Genomic DNA, 12,305 nt, shown 5'->3' with positions numbered 1-12,305 from the left:
GGGTAGTTTTTAACCTCCACATTTTTGGAGGTTTTCCAGACTTCTTCCTGTGGTTGATTTCAAATTTCATAGCATTGTGATCTGAAAGTGTGCATGGTATGATCTCAATTCTTTTGTGTTTATAGAGGGCTGTTTTATGCCCCAGTATGTGATCAGTCTTGGAGAATGTGCCATGTGCACTCAAGAAGAAAGTGAATTCCCTAGCTTCAGGATGCAGAGTTCTAAATGTATCTATTAATTCCATCTGCTCCAGTGTGCCATTCAAGTCCATTGTTTCTTTAGTGATTTTTTTTTTGTCTGGTTGACCTATCCATTGTTGTAAGTGGGGTATTAAAGTCCCCTGCAATTAGCACATTCTTATCAATAAGATTGCTTCTGTTTATGATTAATTGTTTTATGTATTTAGGTGCTCCCGAATTTGGCGCATAAATGTTTATAATTATTAGCTCTTCCTGATGGAGAGACCCTGCAATTATTATATAATGTCCTTCTTTATCTTTTGTTACTGCCTTTATTTTAAAGTCCAGTTTGTCCAGTATAAGTATGGCTACTCCAGCTTTCTTTTGGTGTCCAGTCGCATGGTAGATATTTCTCTATCCTCTTACTTTCAATCTGAAGGTGTCTTCAGGTCTAAGGTGAGTCTCTTGTAGACAGCAAATAGATGGGTTTTGGTTTTTGATCCATTCTGCCACCCTGTGTCGTTTGGCTGGAGCGTTCAGTCCATTGACATTCAGAGTTATTATTGAAAAATGTGGGTTTAGATTCATTGTGTTCTCTGTAGAGTGCATGATTGTAGTGATGTCTCTGGTACCTTTATTCCTTGCTACATTTCTCTCATAGAGTCCCTCTTAAGGTTTCTTGTAGGGCTGGTTTGGTGGTGATGAATTCTCTCAACTTTTGTTTATTTGGGAAAACCTTTATCTCTCCTTCTATTTTGAATGACATTCTCACTGGATAAAGAATTCTTGGTTGCATATTCTTCCTGTTCATCACATTGAAGATTTCCTGCCATTTCTGGCCTGCCAAGTTTCAGTAGATAGGTCTGTAACTACTATGATAGTTTTCCCTTTGTATGTTAAGGCCGTTTTATTCCTAGCTGCGTTCAGAAGTCTCTCTTTATCTTTATATTTTGCCAGTTTCACTATGATATATCGTGCTGAAGGTCGGTTTACGTTATGTCTTAAGGGGGTTCCGTATGTCTTTTGAATTTCAATGTCCTCTTTCCCCAGATTGGGGAAATTTTCGTGTATAATTTGGTCTAGCATGCCTTCAAGCCCTCTGTCTTTGTCTTTCTCTTCAGGAACTCCTATGATACAGACATTGTTCCGTTTGATTGTATCACTCAGGTCTCTGATTCTCCTTTTGTGCTCCTGAATCATTTTCTCTCTCTTTTTCTTGGCCTCCTCTTTTGCTATAACTGTCTTCTAATTCTCCTATTCTCCTCTCTGCTTCTTCAATCCGTGCAGTGGCAGTCTCCATTTTATTATTCATCTTATTTATAGCCTTTTCTAACTTGTCACAGCTATTTTGAAGGTTCCTAGTCTTTGTATCAATATCTTCTCTGATATTTTCTTATATCTTTCTCAATATCGTCTGTTTTTTTCAAGCCCAGCAATTAATTTTTGACAATCGTTCTAAATTTTTGTTGAGTTATGTTGCTTGTGTCTGTTTTGAGCAGTTCTGTAGCTGTGATTTCTTCCTACAGTTTCTTTGAAGGAGAGTTATTTCATTTCGTCAGTTTGGCTAGCTTTCTGTCTCTTATCAGTTTTAAAAGTTCTTTCTGTACTGTGCGCCTGTTAGTATGGCTCTATTAAAGGAGGCTCTTTGACTGTCCAGGGCCTGTCGTTTCAGGAGATGTTCTTTAATGGTGTCTCTCAGTTTCTCTTATTGTGCTTGTAATTAATGTATTTCCTTACTCAGTGATATTTGAGACTTTCCACTATGTGTGCTTTGGCCTGTTTTTTGAGGTAGCTCTGAAAAGGAAAACAGACAAACACACAGGGAACACAAGCATGCAAATGCACTGACAGATCCGGTAAACAAGCAAGCCAAATGGGAAAGGAAAAAAAGGGAGCAGGAAATAAAAGAGAGGACAGGAAAGGAGAAAGAAGGAAGAATAGAAAAAACAAACGAAAGAAAACCAAAAAACTGGGGGGCACAGAGACAGCCAGACATACAGGACAGTCTGAGAGCCTAAAACCTGAGGAGGATGAAGAATGAGGTAAGCGAAAATTATCTGGATGGTAAGGGTTTATCTATTCACAGCAGTGTTAAATGTTGGTCTTTCCCAGACTACAGGAGGAATAGGGAAAGAAGTATGAAATATGGAAATAGAAAAGAGAAAACGAGGCAAAAAATTATGGAAGCTTAAAAATTAAGAATAATTAGAATAGAAAAAATTGAAAGAAAAAAGAGGAAAAAAATTTAAAGATACCACAAAGAGAAGAATCCAGCTCTCCAGGGCGGATGGGCATGGATCGATGTAGGTAGGTCGGGTCTCAGGGGCTGGTCTCTGAGGCCCCGCCTTAGCGGACGCCGGGAGAAGAATGGCGGCGCCTCAAGTCCCTCTCGGACTGCCAGTTGCCAGCCACTCTCTTGAGTCCAACCTCCCCGTGCCACAGACGAGTCAAATTGTTTCAGTTTTCTAAGGTCCACTAGGCCTTCAAATCCCTTTAATTTTTCTGCCACCCCCAAAGTAACCTCTGGCCGCCAAGACGCTTTCTGGTCAGGGCTGCGCAGGAGGACTGGGGAAGCAGTCCTTCCCTGGTTCCGCCAGAGGTCTGCGGGCGGCTGGGCCAGCGGATCGCGAGGCTGCTGAGGGGATTGGGTTTCTCTCCCAGCGCCCAGCCGCTGCAAATGGAAATTTTGTCTCATCTCGCACCTCGGGCTAAGGACTCCTCCCTTCAGTCTCTCCTCTTCCCCTGGCTCTGTACATCCCTAGGAGCCGGTTCGCGCCCAGCGTCTTGCGCTGCCTCTCATGCGCAGGCGCTGCGGCCCTCTCCCGTGCAGCGTGGCCGCCCGTGGGCAGCGCTCAGAGTTCTTCGCCCACCCGCATGGCCGTCCTGCGTGTTCGCGACCCTGCTCGTATTGTGCAGCCTCCGGACGGCGCTCTCTTATAAGCTAGTATTAAAACTTATAAAATCTTTAATTTTTCTCTCATGTAGTAAGTCTGTGCTTTGATTTTATTCTTTTTCTTATTTTTCAGCTTTAGTAAGTTGGTTGACAAAACATATGAATGGAAGATGTAAGATGTACAGCATAATGATTTGATATATGTATATATTGCAAAATGATTCAGAAGTGTTAACACTGCTTTGATTTTCTTAGAATCATTTTAATATCTAGAACCACCCAAATTTCTTTTTTTTAATGTTTTTTATTTATTTTTGAGAGACAGAGATAGTGTGAGCAGGGGAGGGTCAGAGTAAGGGAGATACAGAATCTGAAGCAGGGTCTAGGCTCTGAGCTGTCTGTCAGCACAGGGCCTGACGTGGGACTCAAACCCACGAACTGTGAGATCATGACCTGAGCCGAAGCCGGACACTTCACCGACTGAGCCACCCAGGCGCCCCAAGAACCACCCATATTTCTTCTGAGTTTTTTTTTCGGTCCAATTTCACATCTTAAACTTGTCCCTTTTACTGAAAGCTACCTTCTATGGCTATACAATTATTTCCTTCTGCTACCCATAGCGGATAGTTGAGTTAAAAGTATGTTCTTCATAACATAGACTTGAAGTCCTGGTGGTAAAACTCACAGAGTAACAAGTAAACTATGACATGCATATGGTTACATTGCAAATTTTGTTCCTATGGAAATAATGGTATTTCTCTGTTCTTGTGAAGTAAAAAGTCTAAAATGATGAGTTATCTGGTCCCAGAAACCACTGTTATGCTGAATACATCTTATAATTACACTTACTAAACTGGAGAAAAATAATGGCATAAATCTTAAGGGTTTATAAGGAAATGGTCATAAATAATACTTATTATCTAGGACCTATAATTTAGAAAATAATATTCATATATGAGACTATAGCAATTAGGTAGGAATAAAGGAAGATTCCTGCCTGAAGCCATTTGTTATGTAACAGAATTCTTTAAGAGATGGCTGATTGTGTATTTTTACAATTCTGTAGTGTTTAAAATATGGGGATAAAGATTGCATTGTACATTTTAACATACAGCAGCTTCCTAGTGTAAGGAAACTCAGCACAACATGGCAGCATTTTGGGCCCAAGTTTACTATCAGTAGAATTATATTTTGAATAGCAATATAGCTTGCTCTTGTCAACAGTCGAAGAAATGCAGTTTGGAATGGAAATCAATGAAAGGAGAATATTGGATATTAGAGGAAAAGAAGCATATTCTTCAACAGGGGAAACATTTGATAAATTATTTATAAGCATAAGAAAAAAAAAAGATCCGGTGTTAAAATACAGCAAAGATCATGAGCACATCTAGTGCCCAGATATTAATTCTAATGCTATTCTCCAATAAGAGGAGCAAGGGCACCTTGGAGAAGTGGTCGATTCTGACTTGGTGAGGAAACATAAAGATGAGCCTGGGGTGTTTTGTAGTACTTGAAGGGAGTAAGGAGTTGTACCTCAATACCCCAATTTGCACAAAACAAATACATTGATAATTGACGGGGATATGTCAGAAGGGCACAGGAACCTACTCTAAGAGTTCCCAGTGACTAAAGATGTAATAATTTGAGGAAAAAAATAAATACTGGATCATAGCCCAAGTTAAATAAATATTCATGATTGCATATTGATATAAGTAAATGATTGAATAAAATAATCAAAGGAGGAGAAGAGACAAATACTCCATCACAAAAATTCCAAGTAACTTATGTATTCTCTCCTAAAGGAGAGGGCATGAAACTCTTCATTCAAGTGTGGGCTACTCAGGAAGCATCTCTCAAAGACTATGGTATGGAAAAGTAGTGTGGGGGAAAAGAGTAACTTTACACTGGGGAAACCTGGCAAACATTCCTTGAGGCAGGTGATCAAGGTCAACATCAACAGTAATAAGTTGATGGTAACATTTCTCTTGATATGATATAATATGATATGATATGAAAATGGCTGTTTACCTCTGTGTTAAACCCACAAACTGAGTCTAATCATGAAAAAACATAAGAAAACTTCCAGTAGAGGAGCACCCTACAATATTCCTGTCCAGTAATCCTTCACATTGTCCATGACATCAAAACCAAAGAAAAGTCTGAGTAATTGTCACAGCCAAGTAGAGGCTAATGGGACATGAAATTGATAACATGGTATGCCAAATGGGCTCCTGGAACAGAAAAAGCTCACTAGGTTAAGATAGGAAGGAAATCTGAATAAACTTTGCACTTTAGCTAATAATAGTGTATCCATATTGGTTCGTCACCACACTAGGGTATTGATAATAGGAAATAGGACCATTTTGAAGCGTAGTTCACATGGCCCTTTTTGTAGAGTCGCCTCACTGCAGCCTACAAGGCTCCAGGTGAAATGGCTTTTTCTCTCTTCAGCTCTGCATCTTAGGACTTCCCTCTGTGACACTGTTCCAGCTATATTGCCTGTTGTCTTCCTTGAACACATCAAGATTGTTCCTGCCATAGAGCCTTTCATTGGCCAATTCCAATGGAATGGATCTGGATCTTCACAAGTACTTTTCATTTTCATTCTGGTCTTTTGACAATACCACCTTGTTAGAAAGGCCTTTACTGACCATCCTATTTAAACTCATATCACCTGCAATTTATAACCATAAAATCTATTTCTTTTTTTCATTATTCCCAGTAGTTTCTGAAATTATTTATTTGTAAACTTTCTGTCCATTCCTATAAAACTTAGGTCACATGAAGTCAGGGACTTGGTTGGTCATGTTTACTCCTGCATCTGTGACAATGAGACCAGCCCTTGGTACACAATAGGTAGGCACCAAGTGAATTCAGGGTGGATGAAAGAATTCTCAATTTCTCCTTCCTTTTAATGCTTACACTGCATTCGCTGTGCTTCCCATAAAAGTTGTTCTCTGCTATGTGTTGTTGTTTTATATGAATAAGACATTTTTTCTTTTAGTTTGGTACATCGCAACACTTGTTATCTCTGATTTATCTCTTTAATAGAATCTAGCTTCATGCCTGGTAGGAAATTACTGCTCAGTAATCATTTATGGAATTAACATTTGTGTCTGCTTTGCATCTGTCCTGTAAGTGCTTTTAACAGAGTCCAGTGGGATACCTTAGTGCATAAAAAGTTGGATGCAGGGACACCTGGGTGGCTCGGTTGGTTGGGCATTCAGCTTTGGTTCAGGTCATGATCTCATGGGTTCATGAGTTTGGGCCCCATGTCGGGTTTTGTGCTGACAGCTCAGAACCTGGAGCCTCCTTTGGATTCTGTGTCTCCCTCTCTCTCTGCCCTTCCCCTGCTTGGCGCTCTCAATCTCTCTCAAAAATAAACAGATATTAAAAAAAATTTTTTTAAAGCTGGATATGTCTACTTTGCTTAAGGACTCCTCTACCTTCCTACCACCCTTCTATACTTCTCCATGCTTCAGTTCCCTCAATTTTGATGTGTTTGACTTTGGTCTTCCATTTCTTTGCATCATATTTGCTCTTTAGAATTAGAGGCATTGCTCAGAATTTTTTACCAAGGCCTTGGTGTAGAAATCCTGTAGTATGCCATGTCATCTTGCCTAGTAGTTGTGGTTATGAGGATCCTGGCATCAGCTAAAGCCCAAGACAGATGTTAGTGTACCTGTCCAGGGAGGAAGCTTGTCTGAGGCATTCTGGGTAATGGAAGATTGATTCCTCCCCCACTCCTTTTCCAGCCCCTCACATTTATTAAGAATGACAGACAAAGTTCCAGGTAATGGGCACACCTAGATGAGAAAAATACAAAAACTTTGAAGAATTTGTAATCCAAACAAACAGTCCTCATATAATGTGAATCATTGCCCCTATGAAAGCCAGTGTGTTTGTCATGAAGTGTAACCCTGAGTCCACCTGGTAGAGCTTTCATGAATGAATTGCAGGCATAGTTATTGGCTAGAAGGAGGGAGTTCTGTGTCCTAGCCTCCCAAAACTTGCCCTCCACGTGGTGGCGAATATACTTTGAAGTAAGCTCCTTCTGTGAAGAAAAGGGCATATTTTGCACAGTGGGGACTTCTTCGTGACCAGAATCTTAGCACACTAAAATGACAGTGATGGATCTGTCCATGGAGGTGCCACATGCCAGATTTTCTGTCATTTACATTTGTAATGTTTGTATTTTTATTTTCCCCTTCCTCTGCCAGGAAGCGACTTGTTTTTTAGATTTCCAAGGGAATAAGAACCAAGTGAGTAAGATTTCTGTTCACTTATCTTGTCCACTTTGGGAAGACTTTCCTTAGGATTCTCATTTCAGAGTAACCTTAAAATACTGTGATTTTCATAATCTTAGGATCCAGGAGTTTTAGAGAGCAGTTCCTTAAGTGATCCTTTAAGAGAATCTATGTAGTTAAAGCAATTCCTGTGCCTTAAGACTATTTTTATGACTGTTAGGTGTTAAGTTGGTTTAAAATAATTTGCAGTTGTGAAAAGCTGGTTCTGTTGAATATAACTGCATTTGTTAAATCAGGGGATTATGCTTGCAGCCAGGCCCTAGATCCTGTTCAGCGACTTCCTTTCCCAGATGATTTCTTGTGGTATCTGTTCTTACTTTCTCATGGACCAGATTCTTTTTGTGTATGGAGATAGCAGATTCGACCTTTATAAGAAAGCAATTTCTTCTCTGCTCATACCTTTACTAAAAAAAACAAAAACAAAACCCAAACCCCTCCATTTCTCTCCGCCACATCTTTCATTTCTTCTTTTCTCATTTTAATTAATGATAAAATATCTCCTGGCAATGTATGGTGAAATAGATCAAGAGCTTAAAGAGTCTATTTACAACCTATCTTCTTAAACGCAAACATAAGGCAAATCAAAATGAGCATTTTCTGTCCCACCTTCCATATAGTTTCTTCCTAGGTACCTGAATGCCAGCTTCTGAAGTTTATAGTTAGGATTTTGAACATCCTTATTTGAGTATGCAGGACCAAGACTTTACCCTGCCTGTCGTAGCTTGCATTTTAGCATGAGTTGTTTTGATGTATTGTTTTCACTGACAGACTACTGATACGCTCAAGTTCTGGTGAGGAAGAACACAACAGTATAATTTGGGGCTGTGGGCTGATGTTTATGGACAGAGATCTCCTAGGGTACTCGAGTGGGCAACCTCTGTATTCTGAGAAGATTTAGCGTGTTTCATTCAGCACTTCTATCTGGAACCCCTGTTGTGTGCCAGGGAACCTGTTCTGAATGCTGTGCACATGCCATGAAGAAAACAAAGCTTTAGACTGCATGGATTTACTCTTCCCCAGTGCTTTTGGACCTTGATATTAATTGTTCTGTTGTGCACACTTTGTTCAATAGAGCATGAACTGCTAAGCTCTTTGCTGCTGGAACTGTATCCAGTTTTTCTTTGGTCGTTCTTTATTCACTGTCTTGCTGTTGCTTTATAGCTTTTTTCCCAGTTCTGACTCTTCCTTTGAAACCTAAATTGCCCTTTTAATTCCCTCATATCCCTAAGTCCACTTGTGTTTTACCTTATTAATGAAAATAATATCACTGTTGCCAGTAAAAACATTAGACACTTGTTTTTCTTTTTTTACCTCTTTGGCAGATAATAAAAATTGGTTATTATGTTAAAATGTGAATACTTAGTACATGTATCACTAGCTTTTATTTTTTAATGCTTATTATTTTTGAGAGAGCACAAGCAGGGTGGGGGGCAGAGAGAGAGACAGACAGACACAAAATCTGAAGCAAGCTTCAGGTTCTGAGTTGTCAGCACAGAGCCCAACACGGGGTCTGAACTCAGAAACTGTGAGATCATGACCCTAGCCAAAGTTGTATGCTCAAACCACTGAGCCACCCAGGTGCCCCACTAACTTTTATTTTTGAGGATAGTCTACAAATGAGTACCCATATAAATGAGTCCCTATTAATTGGTTTTTATCAGAGTTTAAAGCATTTTAAGCCTGATCTTCAATTTGTATATGATTCCTGTATGTAAAACCAGGAGCACTGAGTATATTGAACATATGAAACATGACTGGATTTTAAAACTCTAAAAATAAAAATGAGTAGTTTTCTCTTTAATTTTCTATCCTTGCTTTTAGATAAAATTGATGAGATTTGCAGTTACAGAAGATTTTATACCAATACAGTTGATAATTGATTAAAAAACCAAACTTGTACTTTTCCAGTGACAATATGGATTGTAGATTTCCTCATTCTTGATTGCTATTTAGATCCTTTTTTTCCCACTGGAGTATTATTCTTCATCTTGCCACTATTTGATTTTGATTTTGACTTTAAAATTAATGATTTTGATTGCTTTTGAAAGTACTATATACTCCATGTAAATTTCCTGATCGTCTTTGAGGGTACATACTGAAGAGTTGTTTATTTCAGGTATCAGAAAAAATGGCCCTGATTTGAAATATCTATCAAAATTATAACCAATTTCTGACATTATATTTCTGAGATATACTTACTTATATGTGAAATAACATGTACAAAGTTATATTTTTGAAATGGCAAAGTGTTGGAAAGAAATCCTATAAGTGTATATAATAATAGGGGATGCTTAATGATGGCACATCTATAGTGCAATAATGTGCTGGTGTTAGAAAATAGAGGAGGTTTGTTGTGTATTAATATGGAGGAAAGAAATGTGCAGAACACTCATATGATGATAGTTTTTCTATAAGAAGTGGGAGTTGTTTATGCTGATTCTTATTTGCTCATTTTGCCTAAAGAAATCCTGGACAGATATCCAAAAAGCAAATCGGTGTGATAGCTTGTAATTATTCTGTGGGGGAAAGATGGACAGTTAGAGGCAGAGATGGATAGGGAATGTTTTTCACTGTGTACATTTGTACATTTTTTTTCTTTTTAAACAGACTTTATTTTTTTTAGAGTAATTTTAGGTTCACAAAATAATTCAGCACAAAGTCTAGAGAGTTTGCATACATCCCCTACCTGACTACACTCCCAGCCTCTCCCACTGTCATCCCCCACCAGGTGCTGCATCTGTTACAGTTGATGAGCATACATCGACACTTCATAATCATCCCCAAATCCATGGCTTACATTATGGCTTACTCTTGGTCTTTTATATCCTGTGGGTTTGGACAAATGTATAATAACATGTATTCATCATTATGGTATCATCCTGAGTATTTCCAGTGCCCTAAAAGTCCTCTTGGGCTCCACCTCTTCATAGTTCCTTTGCCAGCCCAACCTCTAACACTGATTGATCTTTTTACTGTCTCTATAGCTTTGCCTTTTCTGAAATGTCATATAGTTGGAATCATACAATATTTAGCCTTTTCCAGTTGGCTTCTTTCAAGTGGTAATGTGCATTTAAGGTTCTTCTTTTCATGGCTTGAAAGCTCCATTTCATTTAGCACTGAATAATATTCCATATAATGATTTGTTTATCTATTCACCTACTGAAGGATATCTTGGTTTCTTTTAGGAATTAGGCAATTATAAATAAAGGCGCCATAAACATCCTTGTACAAGGTTTTGTGTGGACATAGTTATCAATTCCTTTGGGTAAATACCAAAGCATTTGATTGCTTGAGCCATACAGTGAGACTATGGTTGGTAGTGTAAGAAACTACCAAACTGTTTTCCAGAGTGCACCATTTTCCTTTCTCACCAGCAATGAATTAGATTACTGTTGCACCACATTCTTACCAGATTTTGATGGTGTCAGCATTTCAGATTTTGCTCAGTCTAATAGATGTGTATTAGTATCTTGTTTTAATTTGCATTTCTCTGATGACATTTAATGTGAAACATCTTTTCAAATGCTTGTTTGCCTTCAGTGTATTTTCTTTCATGAGATGTCTCTTAAGGTCTTTGTGCCATTTTTAAACCATGTTGTTAGTTTTCTTATTGTTGAGTTTTGAGAGTTCTTTGTATTTTGGGGATAACAGTCATTTATGAGATGTGTCCTTTGCAAATATTTTCTTCCAGTCTGTCACTTCTCTTTTCATTTTTGTGACAGTGTCTTTCACAGAAGAGAATTCTAAAATTTTAATGAAATCCACCTTATCAGTTATTTCTTTCATAGATTTGCTTTTGATGTTGTATCTAAAAAGTGATTGCCATACTCAAGGTCATCTGGATTGTCTCCCATGATATCTTCTAGGAGTTTTATGATTTTGCATTTTACATTCAGGTCTGTGATTCATTCTAAGTTAATTTTTGTGAAGGGTGAAAGGTTTCTGTCTTCCTTCCTTTTTTTTTCCCTTCCTTCCTTCCCTACTTCCTTTTTCCTTTCTTTGTTCCACATGTGAATGTCCAGTTCCCTCACCATCTGTTGAGAGATCTTTGCTCCATTTTATTGGCTTTGTTCCTTTGTGAAGATTAGTTGACTGTATTTATGTGGGTCTACTTCTGGACTCTCTTTTCTATTCTATTTATCTATTTATTATCTCACCCATAGTACACTGTTGACTACTGTAGCTTTACAATAAGTCTTGAAATTGAGTAGGTGTTAGTTTATTGACTTTGTTCTTCTCCTTCAATGTTGTGTTAGCTCTTCTGAGTCTTTTGCCTCTTGATATAAATTTTAGAACCAATATCAGTATCCACAAAATAACTTATTAGAATTTTGATTGGGATTTTGTTGAATCTGTAGATCAAATTGAGAAGAACTGACATTTTGATAATACGGAGTCTTCCTGTCCAAAGTCATGGTATGTCTCCATGTATTTAGTTCTTCTTCAGTTTCTTTCATCAGAGTTTTAAAGTTTTCCTCATATGGATCTTGTACCCATTTTGTTACATTTATACCTAAGTATAGTTTGGGGGGATGCTAACCTAAATAGTATGTGTTTTTAATTTCAAATTCCACTTATTCATTGCTAGTATATAAGCAAATGATTGATTTTTGTATATTAAACTTGCACTTTGCAACCTTCCTATAATTACTTACTAATTCCAGGTATTTATTTGTTGATTCTACATGGACAATCATGTCATCTTCAAACAAAGACAGTTTTATTTCTTCCTTCACAGTCTTTATACATTGTATTTCCTTATTTTATTAGCTAGGATTTCCTTTACAGTGTTGAAAAGGAGTGGTCAGTGAGGATCTCCTTGCTTTGTACCTAATCTTTTGGAAAAGTTTCTAGTTTCTAGCCATTATGTATAATATTAACTGTAAGTATTTTGTACATGTGCTTTACCTAGTTGAGGAAGTTTTC

General features: G+C 38.0%; 1 protein-coding gene across 1 annotated transcript in view; it reads left to right on the top strand.

Annotated features, from left to right (window-relative positions):
- Window positions 1–2,165: 2,165 nt before the first annotated feature.
- The window catches only part of SH3GL2 (SH3 domain containing GRB2 like 2, endophilin A1), a 109,988-nt gene continuing 99,848 nt past the window's right edge, over window positions 2,166–12,305 (top strand). The window contains exon 1 of the mRNA XM_029920947.1: window positions 2,166–2,221. Coding sequence (XP_029776807.1) covers window positions 2,210–2,221 — 12 coding nt within the window. The 5' untranslated portion in view covers window positions 2,166–2,209. The remainder of the gene's footprint in view (window positions 2,222–12,305) is intronic.

The sequence above is a fragment of the Suricata suricatta genome, chromosome 13, assembly GCF_006229205.1.
Source record: "Suricata suricatta isolate VVHF042 chromosome 13, meerkat_22Aug2017_6uvM2_HiC, whole genome shotgun sequence".
Taxonomy (NCBI): domain Eukaryota; kingdom Metazoa; phylum Chordata; class Mammalia; order Carnivora; family Herpestidae; genus Suricata; species Suricata suricatta.
Note: the sequence above shows the minus strand (reverse complement) of the source record. Positions and strands in the feature narration are given on the sequence as shown.